The following is a 15800-nucleotide window of genomic DNA, read 5'->3' as shown; positions in this document are numbered from 1 at the left end:
CCAGGAGGCCTGGTCACAGACCGGGCCGCGGGGGCGTTGACCCCCGAAACTCTCTCCAGGTAACACTTCTCCACACACAACTTCACCAGTCTGGTAACACTTCTCCGCACACAACTTCACCAGTTAGGTAACACTTCTCCACACACAGCTTCACCAGTCTGGTAACACTTCTCCACACACAGCTTCACCAGTTAGGTATCACTTCTCCTCACACAACTTCACCAGTCAGGTAACACTTCTCCACACACAATTTCACCAGTCAGGTAACACTTCTCCACACACAACTTCACCATTCAGGTAACACTTCTCCACACACAACTTCACCAGTCTGGTAACACTTCTCCACACACAGCTTCACCAGTCTGGTAACACTTCTCCACACACAGCTTCACCACTCAGGTAACACTTCTCCACACACAGCTTCACCAGTCTGGTAACACTTCTCAACACACAACGTCACAAGTCTGGAAACACTTCTCCACAAACAACATCATTAATCTGGTAACACTTCTCCACACACAGCTTCACCAGTCAGGTAACACTTCTCCACGCACAGCTTCACCAGTCTGGTAAAACTTCTCCACACACAGCTTCACCAGTCAGGTAACACTTCTCCACGCACAGCTTCACCAGTCTGGTAACACTTCTCCACACACAGCTTCACCAGTCTGGTAACACTTCTCCACACACAGCTTCACCAGTCTGGTAACCCTTGTCCACACACAGCTTCACCAGTCTGGTAACACTTCTCCACGCACAGCTTCACCAGTCATGTAATACTTCTCCACACCCAGCTTCACCAGTCTGGTAACACTTCTCCACTCACATCTTCACCAGTGAGGTAATACTTCTGCACACACAGCTTCACCAGTCTGGTAACACTTCTCCACAGACAGTTTCACCAGTCTGGTAACACTTCTCCACACAGAACGTCACCAATCTTGTAACACTTCTCCACACACAGCTTCGCCAGTCTGTTAACACTTCTCCACACACAGCTTCACCAGTCTGGTAACACTTCTCCACACACAGCTTCACCAGTCTGGTAACACTTCTCCACACACACCTTCACCAGTCTGGTAACACTTCTCCACACCCAGCTTCACCAGTCTGGTAACACTTCTCCACACACAGCTTCACCAGTCTGGTAACTCTTCTCCACGCAGAGCTTCACCGGTCTGGTAACACTTCTCCACACACAGCTTCACCAGTCTGGTAACACTTCTCCACACACAGCTTCACCAGTCTGGTAACCCTTGTCCACACACAGCTTCACCAGTCTGGTAACACTTCTCCACGCACAGCTTCACCATTCAGGTAATACTTCTCCACACCCAGCTTCACCAGTCTGGTAACACTTCTCCACACACAGCTTCACCAGTCTGGTAACACTTCTCCACACACAGCTTCTCCAGTCAGGTAACACTTCTCCACACACAGCTTAACCAGACTGGTAACACTACTCCACAAACAACTTAACCAGTCTTGTAACAGTCAGGTAACACTTCTCCACGCACAGCTTCACCAGTCTGGTAACACTTCTCCACACACAGCTTCACCGGTCTGGTAACACTTCTCCACACACAGCTTCACCAGTCTGGTAACACTTCTCCACGCACAGCTTCTTCAGTCAGGTAATACTTCTCCACACCCAGCTTCACCAGTCTGGTAACACTTCTCCACTCACATCTTCACCAGTGAAGTAATACTTCTGCACACACAGCTTCACCAGTCTGGTAACACTTCTCCACACACAGCTTCACCAGTCTGGTAACACTTCTCCACACACAACGTCACCAATCTTGTAACACTTCTCCACACACACCTTCACCAGTCTGGTAACACTTCTCCACACACAGCTTCACCAGTCTGGTAACACTTCTCCACACACAGCTTCACCAGTCTGGTAACACTTCTCCACACACAGCTTCACCAGTCTGGTAACACTTCTCCACACACAGCTTCTTCAGTCAGGTAACACTTCTCCACACCCAGCTTCACCAGTCTGGTAACACTTCTCCACACACAGCTTCACCAGTCTGGTAACCCTTGTCCACACACAGCTTCACCAGTCTGGTAACACTTCTCCACGCACAGCTTCACCATTCAGGTGTTACTTCTCCACTCCCAGCTTCACTAGTCTGGTAACACTTCTCCACACACAGCTTCACCAGTCTGGTAACACTTCTCCACACACAGCTTCACCAGTCTGGTAACTCTTCTCCACGCAGAGCTTCACCGGTCTGGTAACACTTCTCCACACACAGCTTCAGCAGTCTGGTAACACTTCTCCACACACAACGTCACCAATCTGGTAACACTTCTCCACACACAGCTTCACCAGTCTGGTAACACTTCTCCACACACAGCTTCTCCAGTCAGGTAACACTTCTCCACACACAGCTTAACCAGACTGGTAACACTACTCCACAAACAACTTAACCAGTCTTGTAACAGTCAGGTAACACTTCTCCACGCACAGCTTCACCAGTCTGGTAACACTTCTCCACACACAGCTTCACCGGTCTGGTAACACTTCTCCACACACAGCTTCACCAGTCTGGTAACACTTCTCCACGCACAGCTTCTTCAGTCAGGTAATACTTCTCCACACCCAGCTTCACCAGTCTGGTAACACTTCTCCACTCACATCTTCACCAGTGAAGTAATACTTCTGCACACACAGCTTCACCAGTCTGGTAACACTTCTCCACACACAGCTTCACCAGTCTGGTAACACTTCTCCACACACAACGTCACCAATCTTGTAACACTTCTCCACACACACCTTCACCAGTCTGGTAACACTTCTCCACACACAGCTTCACCAGTCTGGTAACACTTCTCCACACACAGCTTCACCAGTCTGGTAACACTTCTCCACACACAGCTTCACCAGTCTGGTAACACTTCTCCACACACAGCTTCTTCAGTCAGGTAACACTTCTCCACACCCAGCTTCACCAGTCTGGTAACACTTCTCCACACACAGCTTCACCAGTCTGGTAACCCTTGTCCACACACAGCTTCACCAGTCTGGTAACACTTCTCCACGCACAGCTTCACCATTCAGGTGTTACTTCTCCACTCCCAGCTTCACTAGTCTGGTAACACTTCTCCACACACAGCTTCACCAGTCTGGTAACACTTCTCCACACACAGCTTCACCAGTCTGGTAACTCTTCTCCACGCAGAGCTTCACCGGTCTGGTAACACTTCTCCACACACAGCTTCAGCAGTCTGGTAACACTTCTCCACACACAGCTTCACCAGTCTGGTAACCCTTGTCCACACACAGCTTCACCAGTCTGGTAACACTTATCCACGCACAGCTTCACCATTCAGGTGTTACTTCTCCACACCCAGCTTCACTAGTCTGGTAACACTTCTCCACACACAGCTTCACCAGTCTGGTAACACTTCTCCACACACAGCTTCTTCAGTCAGGTAACACTTCTCCACACCCAGCTTCACCAGTCTGGTAACACTTCTCCACGCACAGCTTCTTCAGTCAGGTAACACTTCTCCACACCCAGCTTCACCAGTCTGGTAACACTTCTCCACGCACAGCTTCTTCAGTCAGGTAACACTTCTCCACACCCAGCTTCACCAGTCTGGTAACACTTCTCCACGCACAGCTTCTTCAGTCAGGTAATACTTCTGCACACACAGCTTCACCAGTCTATTAACACTTCTCCACACACAGCTTCACCAGTCTGGTAACACTTCTCCACACACAACGTCACCAATCTTGTAACACTTCTCCACACACACCTTCACCAGTCTGGTAACACTTCTCCACACACTGCTTCACCAGTCTGGTAACTCTTCTCCACACACAGCTTGACCAGTCAGGTAACACTTCTCCACGCACAGCTTCACCGGTCTGGTAACACTTCTCCACACACAGCTTCACCAGTCTGGTAACACTTCTCCACACACAGCTTCACCAGTCTGGTAACCCTTGTCCACACACAGCTTCACCAGTCTGGTAACACTTCTCCACGCACATCTTCACCAGTGAGGTAATACTTCTGCACACACAGCTTCAAAAGTCTGGTAACACTTCTCCACACACAGCTTCACCAGTCTGGTAACACTTCTCCAAACACAGCTTCTCCAGTCAGGTAACACTTCTCCACACACAGCTTCACCAGTCTGGTAACACTTCTCCACGCACAGCTTCTTCAGTCAGGTAATACTTCTCCACACCCAGCTTCACCAGTCTGGTAACACTTCTCCACTCACATCTTCACCAGTGAGGTAATACTTCTGCACACACAGCTTCACCAGTCTGGTAACACTTCTCCACACACAGCTTCACCAGTCTGGTAACACTTCTCCACACACAACGTCACCAATCTTGTAACACTTCTCCACACACACCTTCACCAGTCTGGTAACACTTCTCCACACACAGCTTCACCAGTCTGGTAACACTTCTCCACACACAGCTTCACCAGTCTGGTAACACTTCTCCACACACAGCTTCACCAGTCTGGTAACCCTTGTCCACACACAGCTTCCCCAGTCTGGTAACACTTCTCCACGCACAGCTTCACCATTCAGGTATTACTTCTCCACACCCAGCTTCACTAGTCTGGTAACACTTCTCCACACACAGCTTCACCAGTCTGGTAACACTTCTCCACACACAGCTTCTCCAGTCAGGTAACACTTCTCCACACACAGCTTAACCAGACTGGTAACACTACTCCACAAACAACTTAACCAGTCTTGTAACAGTCAGGTAACACTTCTCCACGCACAGCTTCACCAGTCTGGTAACACTTCTCCACACACAGCTTCACCGGTCTGGTAACACTTCTCCACACACAGCTTCACCAGTCTGGTAACCCTTGTCCACACACCTTCACCAGTCTGGTAACACTTCTCCACGCACAGCTTCTTCAGTCAGGTAATACTTCTCCACACCCAGCTTCACCAGTCTGGTAACACTTCTCCACTCACATCTTCACCAGTGAGGTAATACTTCTGCACACACAGCTTCACCAGTCTGGTAACACTTCTCCACACACAGCTTCACCAGTCTGGTAACACTTCTCCACACACAACGTCACCAATCTTGTAACACTTCTCCACACACACCTTCACCAGTCTGGTAACACTTCTCCACACACTGCTTCACCAGTCTTATAACTCTTCTCCACACACAGCTTCACCAGTCAGGTAACACTTCTCCACGCACAGCTTCACCGGTCTGGTAACACTTCTCCACACACAGCTTCACCAGTCTGGTAACACTTCTCCACACACAGCTTCACCAGTCTGGTAACCCTTGTCCACACACAGCTTCACCAGTTTGGTAACACTTCTCCACGCACAGCTTCACCAGTCAGGTAATACTTCTCCACACCCAGCTTCACCAGTCTGGTAACACTTCTCCACACACAGCTTCACCTGTCTGGTAACACTTCTCCACACACAGCTTCTCCAGTCAGGTAACACTTCTCCACACACAGCTTAACCAGACTGGTAACACTACTCCACAAACAACTTAACCAGTCTTGTAACACTTCTCCACACACAGCTTCTCCAGTCTGGTAACACTTCTCTACAAACAACTTAACCAGTCTGGTAACACTTCTCCACACACAGCTTCACCAGTCTTGTAACACTTCTCCACACACAATATCACCAGTCTGGTAACACTTCTCCACAAACAACTTAGCCAGTCTGGTAACGCTTCTTCACACACATCACCAGTCTGGTAACACTTCTCCAAACACAGCTTCACCAGTCTGGTAACACTTCTCCACACGCAACGTGACCAGTCTGGTAACACTTCTCCACACACAACTTCACCAGTCTGGTAACACTTCTCCACAAACAACTTAACCAGTCTGGTAACACGTCTCCACAAACAACATCATTAATCTGGTAACACTTCTCGAGACACAACTTCACTTGTCTGGTAACACTTATCCAAACACAGCTTCACCAGTCTGGTAACATTTCTCCACACACAACGTCACCAGCCTGGTAACACTTCTCCCCACACAGCTTCACCAGTCTGGTAACACTTCTCCACACACAACGTCACCAATCTTGTAACACTTCTCCACACACAGCTTCGCCAGTCTGGTAACAGTTCTCCACACACAGCTTCACCAGTCTGGCAAAACTTGACACACAACTTCACCAGTCTGGCAACACTTGACACCCAGCTTCACCAGTCTGGCAACACTTGACGCACACCTTCACCAGTCTGGCAACACTAGACACACAGCTTCACCAGTCTGGCAACACTTGACACACAGTTTCACCAGTCTGGCAACACTTGACACACAGCTTCACCAGTCTTGCAACACTTGACACACAACTTCTCCAGTCTGGCAACACTTGACACACAGCTTCACCAGTCTGGCAACACTTGACACAGTTTCATCAGTCTGGCAGCACTTAACACACAACTTCACCAGTCTGGCAACACTTGACACACAGCTTTACCAGTCTGACAACACTTGACACACAGTTTCACCAGTCTGGCAACACTTGACACAGTTTCACCAGTCTGGCAACACTTGACTCAGAGCTTTACCAGTCTGGCAAAACTTGACACACAAGTTCACCAGTCTGGCAGCACTTGACACACCTTCACCAGTCTGGCAACACTTGACTCAGAGCTTTACCAGTCTGGCAACACTTGACACACAGCTTCACCAGTCTGGCAACACTTGACACAGTTTCACCAGTCTGGCAACACTTGACACACAGCTTCACCAGTCTGGCAACACTTGACACAGTTTCACCAGTCTGGCAACTCTTGACACACAAATTCACCAGTCTGGCAACACCACTTGACACACACCTTCACCAGTCTGGCAACTCTTGACACACGCCTTCACCAGTCTGGCAACACTTGACACACAGCTTCACCTGTCTGGCAATACTTGACACACATTCACCAGTCTGGCAACACTTGACATACGGCTTCACCAGTCTGGCAACACTTGACACACAGTTTCACCAGTCTGGCAACTCTTGACACACACCTTCACCAGTCTGGCAACTCTTGACACACAACTTCACCAGTCTGGCAACACTTGACACACACTTTCGCCTGTCTGGCAACACTTGACACAGTTTCACCAGTCTGGCAACTCTTGACACACAACTTCACCAGTCTGGCAACACTTGACACACAGCTTCACCAGTCTGGCAACTCTTGACACACCACTTCACCTGTCTGGCAACACTTGACACAGTTTCACCAGTCTGGCAACTCTTGACACACAACTTCACCAGTCTGGCAACACTTGACACACACCTTCACCAGTCTGGCAACACTTGACACACAGCTTCACCAGTCTGGCAACACTTGACACACAGCTTCACCAGTCTGGCAACACTTGACACACATCTTCACCAGTCTGGCAACACTTGACACACATCTTCACCAGTCTGGCATCACTTGACACACACCTTCACCAGTCTGGCAACACTTGACACACATCTTCACCAGTCTGGCAACACTTGACACACACCTTCACCAGTCTGGCAACACTTGACACACATCTTCACCAGTCTGGCAACACTTGACACACAACTTCACCAGTCTGGCAACACTTGACACACAGCTTCATCAGTCTGGCAACACTTGACACAGTTTCACCAGTCTGGCAACTCTTGACACACAACTTCACCAGTCTGGCAACACTTGACACACACCTTCACCAGTCTGGCAACACTTGACACACATCTTCACCAGTCTGGCAACACTTGACACACACCTTCACCAGTCTGGCAACACTTGACACACACCTTCACCAGTCTGGCAACACTTGACACACAACTTCACCAGTCTGGCAACACTTGACTCACACCTTCACCAATCTTTCAACACTTGACACACAGCTTCATCAGTCTGGCAACACTTGACACACACATTCACCAGTCTGGCAACACTTGACACACACATTCACCAGTCTGGCAACTCTTTACACACAACTTCACCAGTCTGGCAACACTTGACACACAGCTTCACCAGTCTGGCAACACTTGACACACATCTTCACCAGTCTGGCAACACTTGACACACACCTTCACCAGTCTGGCAACACTTGACACACATCTTCACCAGTCTGGCAACACTTGACACACACCTTCACCAGTCTGGCAACACTTGACACACAGCTTCACCAGTCTGGCAACACTTGACACACAACTTCACCAGTCTGGCAACACTTGACACACATCTTCACCAGTCTGGCAACACTTGACACACAGCTTCACCAGTCTGGCAACACTTGACACACATCTTCACCAGTCTGGCAACACTTGACACACATCTTCACCAGTCTGGCAACACTTGACACACACATCTTCACCAGTCTGGCAACACTTGACACACATCTTCACCAGTCTGGCAACACTTGACACACATCTTCACCAGTCTGGCAACACTTGACACACACCTTCACCAGTCTGGCAACACTTGACACACACCTTCACCAGTCTGGCAACACTTGACACACAACTTCACCAGTCTGGCAACACTTGACTCACACCTTCACCAGTCTTTCAACACTTGACACACAGCTTCATCAGTCTGGCAACACTTGACACACACATTCACCAGTCTGGCAACACTTGACACACACATTCACCAGTCTGGCAACTCTTGACACACAACTTCACCAGTCTGGCAACACTTGACACACAGCTTCACCAGTCTGGCAACACTTGACACACACCTTCACCAGTCTGGCAACACTTGACACACACCTTCACCAGTCTGGCAACACTTGACACACATCTTCACCAGTCTGGCAACACTTGACACACACCTTCACCAGTCTGGCAACACTTGACACACAGCTTCACCAGTCTGGCAACACTTGACACATAACTTCACCAGTCTGGCAACACTTGACACACATCTTCACCAGTCTGGCAACACTTGACACACAGCTTCACCAGTCTGGCAACACTTGACACACATCTTCACCAGTCTGGCAACACTTGACACACATCTTCACCAGTCTGGCAACACTTGACACACACAACTTCACCAGTCTGGCAACACTTGACACACATCTTCACCAGTCTGGCAACACTTGACACACAACTTCACCAGTCTGGCAACACTTGACACACACCTTCACCAGTCTGGCAACACTAAGTCTAGGTATAAGATAAAACGCTGGTAAGTAATAAAACGTTACTAACCGCTCAATATACATCATTTACATTAAAATATTCAAGATAAACATTATTTATGTAGAAAATAAAACCATGTAAATCTAGATAAACATGAAATGTAGTTAGGTACTTCCCCATGTGGTCAGGTACCGTGGCGCGGGGGCGCTGAGCCCCCCGGAACTACCTCCTCGGAGAACCCATCGCATTTTCTCCCATTTGGCATTAAGATTTCTTATTATTATTTCTAATTTTTATTCGTTTTTTTTTTGTTCTCCATTTTCTTTCTCTCTCTTCGTATTATCTTTTTTGTAATAATTTATTTAATGAGATTTCCCATTTTCCCTTCATGTACTTTTTCTCTGCTCCTTCCCTACCATTTCTCATTTGCTCTTCCCGATTTTCTTCCTTCGCTAAATTTTCTCTCTTGTTTCTAGTTCCTTCCATTTCCTTCCATTCTGTTTGTTTTCCTCCCTTCTCTAGTATTGCTGTCATGCACTTGTTGTTCTCCCTTACTTGTCAGTCTTCAACATTTCTTACTTCCTCCCTAATACTCCCTTTCCCTTTGTTATTCTCTTACCTTCTTTTCAATCTCGTCTATTTTTCTTGTACGTTGTCGCTACCCTCTTCTGTTGGCCTATTCTGTTTTATTCCTCCGTTACATTCCCCTGTTGTCTTCTTCTGTTGTTCCATTTATTTACTTCTTATAATATATTCCCAACTGTTTTCCGTCTATTTTTTTTCTTCTCTAACCTCTTCACCACCTCTTGACCTCTTTCAGTCTCTCTCTCTCTCTCTTTCTTTCAGTCTCTATCTGTCTCTCTTTTCCCTGCCACCCAGTCTCTTGGTGTTGGTGAAGAGCTCTTGTTCAAAGGTTTTGAAGCCACCCACTCCACAAGCTTTGTGTGACCCCTACGAATTTATCCCTTTTCTCTGAATATTTCTTAATCTTCTGTTTCCCTTCTCAAACTTTTATGTCTTCCCACCCCAAACTCTCTCTCTCTCTCTCTCTCTCTCTCTCTCTCTCTCTCTCTCTCTCTCTCTCTCTCTCTCTCTCTCTCTCTCTCTCTCTCTCTCTCTCTCTCTCTCTCCCTCTCTCTCTCTCTCACTTACCGTAAACATTGAGCCTGGCAGCGTGGTCCACTGTACCGACGGTGTTGGTGGCGGAGCAGCGGTACAAGCCACCGTCCACTGACGCAACGTTACTGACGTTGACGTGCGAGATGACGTCCCCGTCCACGCTGACGTACTGTCCCAGCACCAGCCTGCAAGTGACGGGAAGCCAGGAGCAAGAGGAAAGCCAGGAGCAAGGGGAGCAAAAGGAGAGAGCAAGGAGCAGGCGAGGGGAATAAGCCAGAATCAAGTGAGAAAAGGAAGGGGAAGCAATGAATGTGTGAAAAAAAGGGAAAACCAGGAAAAAGGGTGAATAAAAGTGGAAATCCAAGAAAAAGGGTGAATAAAAGGGAAAGGCAAGAAGAAGGGTGAATAAAAGTCAAAGCCACGGACAAGAATAAAAGGGAAAAACCAAGGTCAAGAATTAAACGGAAAATGAAGAACAAAGATAAATAAAAGGAAAAAAAAAGAACAAGGGTGAATAAATGGGGAAGGCCAGGGGTCAAGAGGAATAAAAGTAAGCCAGGAACAAGAAAGAATGAAAGGGAAAGCCAGGAGCAAAGGGAAGGGGGAGCGGGAAGCCAGGATTAGTAGGAAAAAGAGTGGGTGGAAGGCAGGGAGAGAGAGAGAGAGAGAAAGAGAGAGGGAGAGAGAGAGAGAGAGAGAGAGAGAGAGAGAGAGAGAGAGAGAGAGAGAGGCGACGAAAAGTGAGGATCAGAAGGGAAGGAAAGAGTAGTTAAGAGGAAAAGGTGGAAAAGACGTGGAGTAAAAGGAGGAGGAGGAAGACAGGTAAGAGGAGGAGAGTATATGAAGAGGAGGAGATGAGGTCAGGAAAGAGAAATATGGGAAAGTAAGGGAAGGGGAGGAAGAGGAGGAGGAGGAGGAGGAAGAGAAGGAAGAAGAAGAGGAAGAAAAGCAGGAACAGAAAAGAAGCAGGAGGAGGAAACGATAACATTAGTTTAACAAGAAATACTTGATTTAGATATTCATGAAATTATTTAATGCAAGTTGCTTCAGTCCACCAGGTAACACAGGTAAGTTGCTTCAGTCCACCAGGTAACACAGGTAAGTTGCTTCAGTCCACCAGGTAACACAGGTAAGTCGCATCAGTCCACCAGGTAACACAGGTAAGTTGCTTCAGTCCACCAGGTAACACAGGTAAGTCGCATCAGTCCACCAGGTAACACAGGTAAGTTGCTTCAGTCCACCAGGTAACACAGGTAAGTCGCATCAGTCCACCAGGTAACACAGGTAAGTTGCTTCAGTCCACCAGGTAACACAGGTAAGTTGCTTCAGTCCACCAGGTAACACAGGTAAGTTGCTTCAGTCCACCAGGTAACACAGGTAAGTTGCTTCAGTCCACCAGGTAACACAGGTAAGTTGCTTCAGTCCACCAGGTAACACAGGTAAGTTGCTTCAGTCCACCAGGTAACACAGGTAAGTTGCTTCAGTCCACCAGGTAACACAGGTAAGTTGCTTCAGTCCACCAGGTAACACAGGTAAGTTGCTTCAGTCCACCAGGTAAGACAGGTAAGTTGCTTCAGTCCACCAGGTAACACAGTTAAGTTGCTTCAATCCACCAGGTAACACAGGTAAGTTGCTTCAGTCCACCAGGTAACACAGGTAAGTTGCTTCAGTCCACCAGGTAACACAGGTAAGTTGCTTCAGTCCACCAGGTAACACAGGTAAGTTGCTTCAGTCCACCAGGTAACACAGGTAAGTTGCTTCAGTCCACCAGGTAACACAGGTAAGTTGCTTCAGTCCACCACGTAACACAGGTAAGTTGCTTCAGTCCACCAGGTAACACAGGTAAGTTGCTTCAGTCCACCAGGTAACACAGGTAAGTTGCTTCAGTCCACCAGGTAACACAGGTAAGTTGCTTCAGTCCACCAGGTAACACAGGTAAGTTGCTTCAGTCCACCAGGTAACACAGGTAAGTTGCTTCAGTCCACAAGGTAACACAGGTAAGTTGCTTCAGTCCACCAGGTAACACAGGTAAGTTGCTTCAGTACACCAGGTAACACAGGTAAGTTGCTTCAGTCCACCAGGTAACACAGGTAAGTTGCTTCAGTCTACCAGGTAACACAGGTAAGTTGCTTCAGTCCACCAGGTAACACAGGTAAGTTGCTTCAGTTCACCAGGTAACACAGGTAAGTTGCTTCAGTCCACCAGGTAACACAGGTAAGTTGCTTCAGTCCACCAGGTAACACAGGTAAGTTGCTTCAGTTCACCAGGTAACACAGGTATGTTGCTTCAGTCCACCAGGTAACACAGGTAAGTTGCTTCAGTCCACCAGGTAACACAGGTAAGTTCCTTCAATCCACAAGGTAACACAGGTAAGTTCCTTCAGTCCTCCAGGTAACACAGGTAAGTTCCTTCAGTCCACCAGGTAACACAGGTAAGTTGCTTCAGTTCACCAGGTAACACAGGTAAGTTCCTTCAGTCCACCAGGTAACACAGGTAAGTTGCTTCAGTCCACCAGGTAACACAGGTAAGTTGCTTCAGTCCACCAGGTAACACAGGTAAGTTGCTTCAGTCCACCAGGTAACACAGGTAAGTTGCTTCAGTACACCAGGTAACACAGGTAAGGTGCTTCAGTCCACCAGGTAACACAGGTAAGTTCCTTCAATCCACAAGGTAACACAGGTAAGTTCCTTCAGTCCACCAGGTAACACAGGTAAGTTCCTTCAGTCCACCAGGTAACACAGGTAAGTTGCTTCAGTCCACCAGGTAACACAGGTAAGTTCCTTCAGTCCACCAGGTAACACAGGTAAGTTGCTTCAGTCCACCAGGTAACACAGGTAAGTTGCTTCAGTCCACCAGGTAACACAGGTAAGTTGCTTCAGTCCACCAGGTAACACAGGTAATTTGCTTAAGTCCACCAGGTAACACAGGTAAGTTGCTTCAGTCCACCAGGTAACACAGGTAAGTTGCTTCAGTCCACCAGGTAACACAGGTAAATTGCTTCAGTCCACCAGGTAACACAGGTAAGTTGCTTCAGTCCACCAGGTAACACAGGTAAGTTGCTTCAGTCCACCAGGTAACACAGGTAAGTTGCTTCAGTCCACCAGGTAACACAGGTAAGTTGCTTCAGTCCACCAGGTAACACAGGTAAGTTGCTTCAGTCCACCAGGTAACACAGGTAAGTTGCTTCAGTCCACCAGGTAACACAGGTAAGTTGCTTCAGTCCACCAGGTAACACAGGTAAGTTGCTTCAGTCCACCAGGTAACACAGGTAAGTTGCTTCAGTCCACCAGGTAACACAGGTAAGTTGCTTCAGTCCACCAGGTAATACAGGTAAATTGCTTCAGTCCACCAGGTAACACAGGTAAGTTGCTTCAGTCCACCAGGTAACACAGGTAAGTTGCTTCAGTCCACCAGGTAACACAGGTAAGTTGCTTCAGTCCACCAGGTAACACAGGTAAGTTGCTTCAGTCCACCAGGTAAAACAGGTAAGTTGCTTCAGTCCACCAGGTAACACAGGTAAGTTGCTTCAGTCCACCAGGTAACACAGGTAAGTTGCTTCAGTCCACCAGGTAACACAGGTAAATTGCTTCAGTCCACCAGGTAACACAGGTAAGTTGCTTCAGTCCACCAGGTAACACAGGTAAGTTGCTTCAGTCCAGCAGGTAACACAGGTAGGTTGCTTCAATCCACCAGGTAACACAGGTAAGTTCCTTCAGTCCACCAGGTAACACAGGTAAGTTGCTTCAGTCTACCAGGTAATACAGGTAAGTTGCTTCAGTCCACCAGGTAATACAGGTAAGTTGCTTCTGTCCACCAGGTAAAACAGGTAAGTTGCTTCAGTCCACCAGGTAACACAGGTAAGTTGCTTCAGTCCACCAGGTAACATAGGTAAGTTGCTTCAGTCCACCAGGTAACACAGGTAAGTTGCTTAAGTCCACCAGGTAACACAGGTAAGTTGCTTCAGTCCACCAGGTAACACAGGTAAGCTGCTTCAGTCCACCAGGTAACACAGGTAAGTTGCTTCAGTCCTCCAGGTAACACAGGTAAGTTGCTTCAGTCCACCAGGTAACACAGGTAAGTCGCATCAGTCCACCAGGTAACACAGGTAAGTTGCTTCAGTCCACCAGGTAACACAGGTAAGTCGCATCAGTCCACCAGGTAACACAGGTAAGTTGCTTCAGTCCACCAGGTAACACAGGTAAGTCGCATCAGTCCACCAGGTAACACAGGTAAGTTGCTTCAGTCCACCAGGTAACACAGGTAAGTTGCTTCAGTCCACCAGGTAACACAGGTAAGTTGCTTCAGTCCACCAGGTAACACAGGTAAGTTGCTTCAGTCCACCAGGTAACACAGGTAAGTTGCTTCAGTCCACCAGGTAACACAGGTAAGTTGCTTCAGTCCACCAGGTAACACAGGTAAGTTGCTTCAGTCCACCAGGTAACACAGGTAAGTTGCTTCAGTCCACCAGGTAACACAGGTAAGTTCCTTCAGTCCACCAGGTAAGACAGGTAAGTTGCTTCAGTCCACCAGGTAACACAGTTAAGTTGCTTCAATCCACCAGGTAACACAGGTAAGTTGCTTCAGTCCACCAGGTAACACAGGTAAGTTGCTTCAGTCCACCAGGTAACACAGGTAAGTTGCTTCAGTCCACCAGGTAACACAGGTAAGTTGCTTCAGTCCACCAGGTAACACAGGTAAGTTGCTTCAGTCCACCAGGTAACACAGGTAAGTTGCTTCAGTACACCACGTAACACAGGTAAGTTGCTTCAGTCCACCAGGTAACACAGGGAAGTTGCTTCAGTCCACCAGGTAACACAGGTAAGTTGCTTCATTCCACCAGGTAACACAGGTAAGTTGCTTCAGTCCACCAGGTAACACAGGTAAGTTGCTTCAGTCCACCAGGTAACACAGGTAAGTTGCTTCAGTCCACAAGGTAACACAGGTAAGTTGCTTCAGTCCACCAGGTAACACAGGTAAGTTGCTTCAGTACACCAGGTAACACAGGTAAGTTGCTTCAGTCCACCAGGTAACACAGGTAAGTTGCTTCAGTCTACCAGGTAACACAGGTAAGTTGCTTCAGTCCACCAGGTAACACAGGTAAGTTGCTTCAGTTCACCAGGTAACACAGGTAAGTTGCTTCAGTCCACCAGGTAACACAGGTAAGTTGCTTCAGTCCACCAGGTAACACAGGTAAGTTGCTTCAGTCCACCAGGTAACACAGGTATGTTGCTTCAGTCCACCAGGTAACACAGGTAAGTTGCTTCAGTCCACCAGGTAACACAGGTAAGTTCCTTCAATCCACCAGGTAACACAGGTAAGTTCCTTCAGTCCTCCAGGTAACACAGGTAAGTTCCTTCAGTCCACCAGGTAACACAGGTAAGTTGCTTCAGTTCACCAGGTAACACAGGTAAGTTCCTTCAGTCCACCAGGTAACACAGGTAAGTTGCTTCAGTCCACCAGGTAACACAGGTAAGTTGCTTCAGTCCACCAGGTAACACAGGTAAGTTGCTTCAGTCCACCAGGTAACACAGGTAAGTTGCTTCAGTACACCAGGTAAC

The 15800-nt window shown here is 47.9% G+C and overlaps 1 protein-coding gene across 1 annotated transcript in view; it reads right to left on the bottom strand.

The window, feature by feature from the left end:
• LOC128690178 (cell adhesion molecule Dscam2-like) overlaps window positions 1-15800 on the bottom strand; it is a 485658-nt gene that overhangs the window by 244318 nt on the left and 225540 nt on the right. The window contains exon 11 of the mRNA XM_070089455.1: window positions 10276-10427. Within this exon, the coding sequence (XP_069945556.1) occupies window positions 10276-10427 (152 nt within the window). The remainder of the gene's footprint in view (window positions 1-10275; window positions 10428-15800) is intronic.

Source organism: Cherax quadricarinatus, chromosome 2, assembly GCF_038502225.1.
Source record: "Cherax quadricarinatus isolate ZL_2023a chromosome 2, ASM3850222v1, whole genome shotgun sequence".
In the NCBI taxonomy this organism is placed as follows: domain Eukaryota; kingdom Metazoa; phylum Arthropoda; class Malacostraca; order Decapoda; family Parastacidae; genus Cherax; species Cherax quadricarinatus.
Note: the sequence above shows the minus strand (reverse complement) of the source record. Positions and strands in the feature narration are given on the sequence as shown.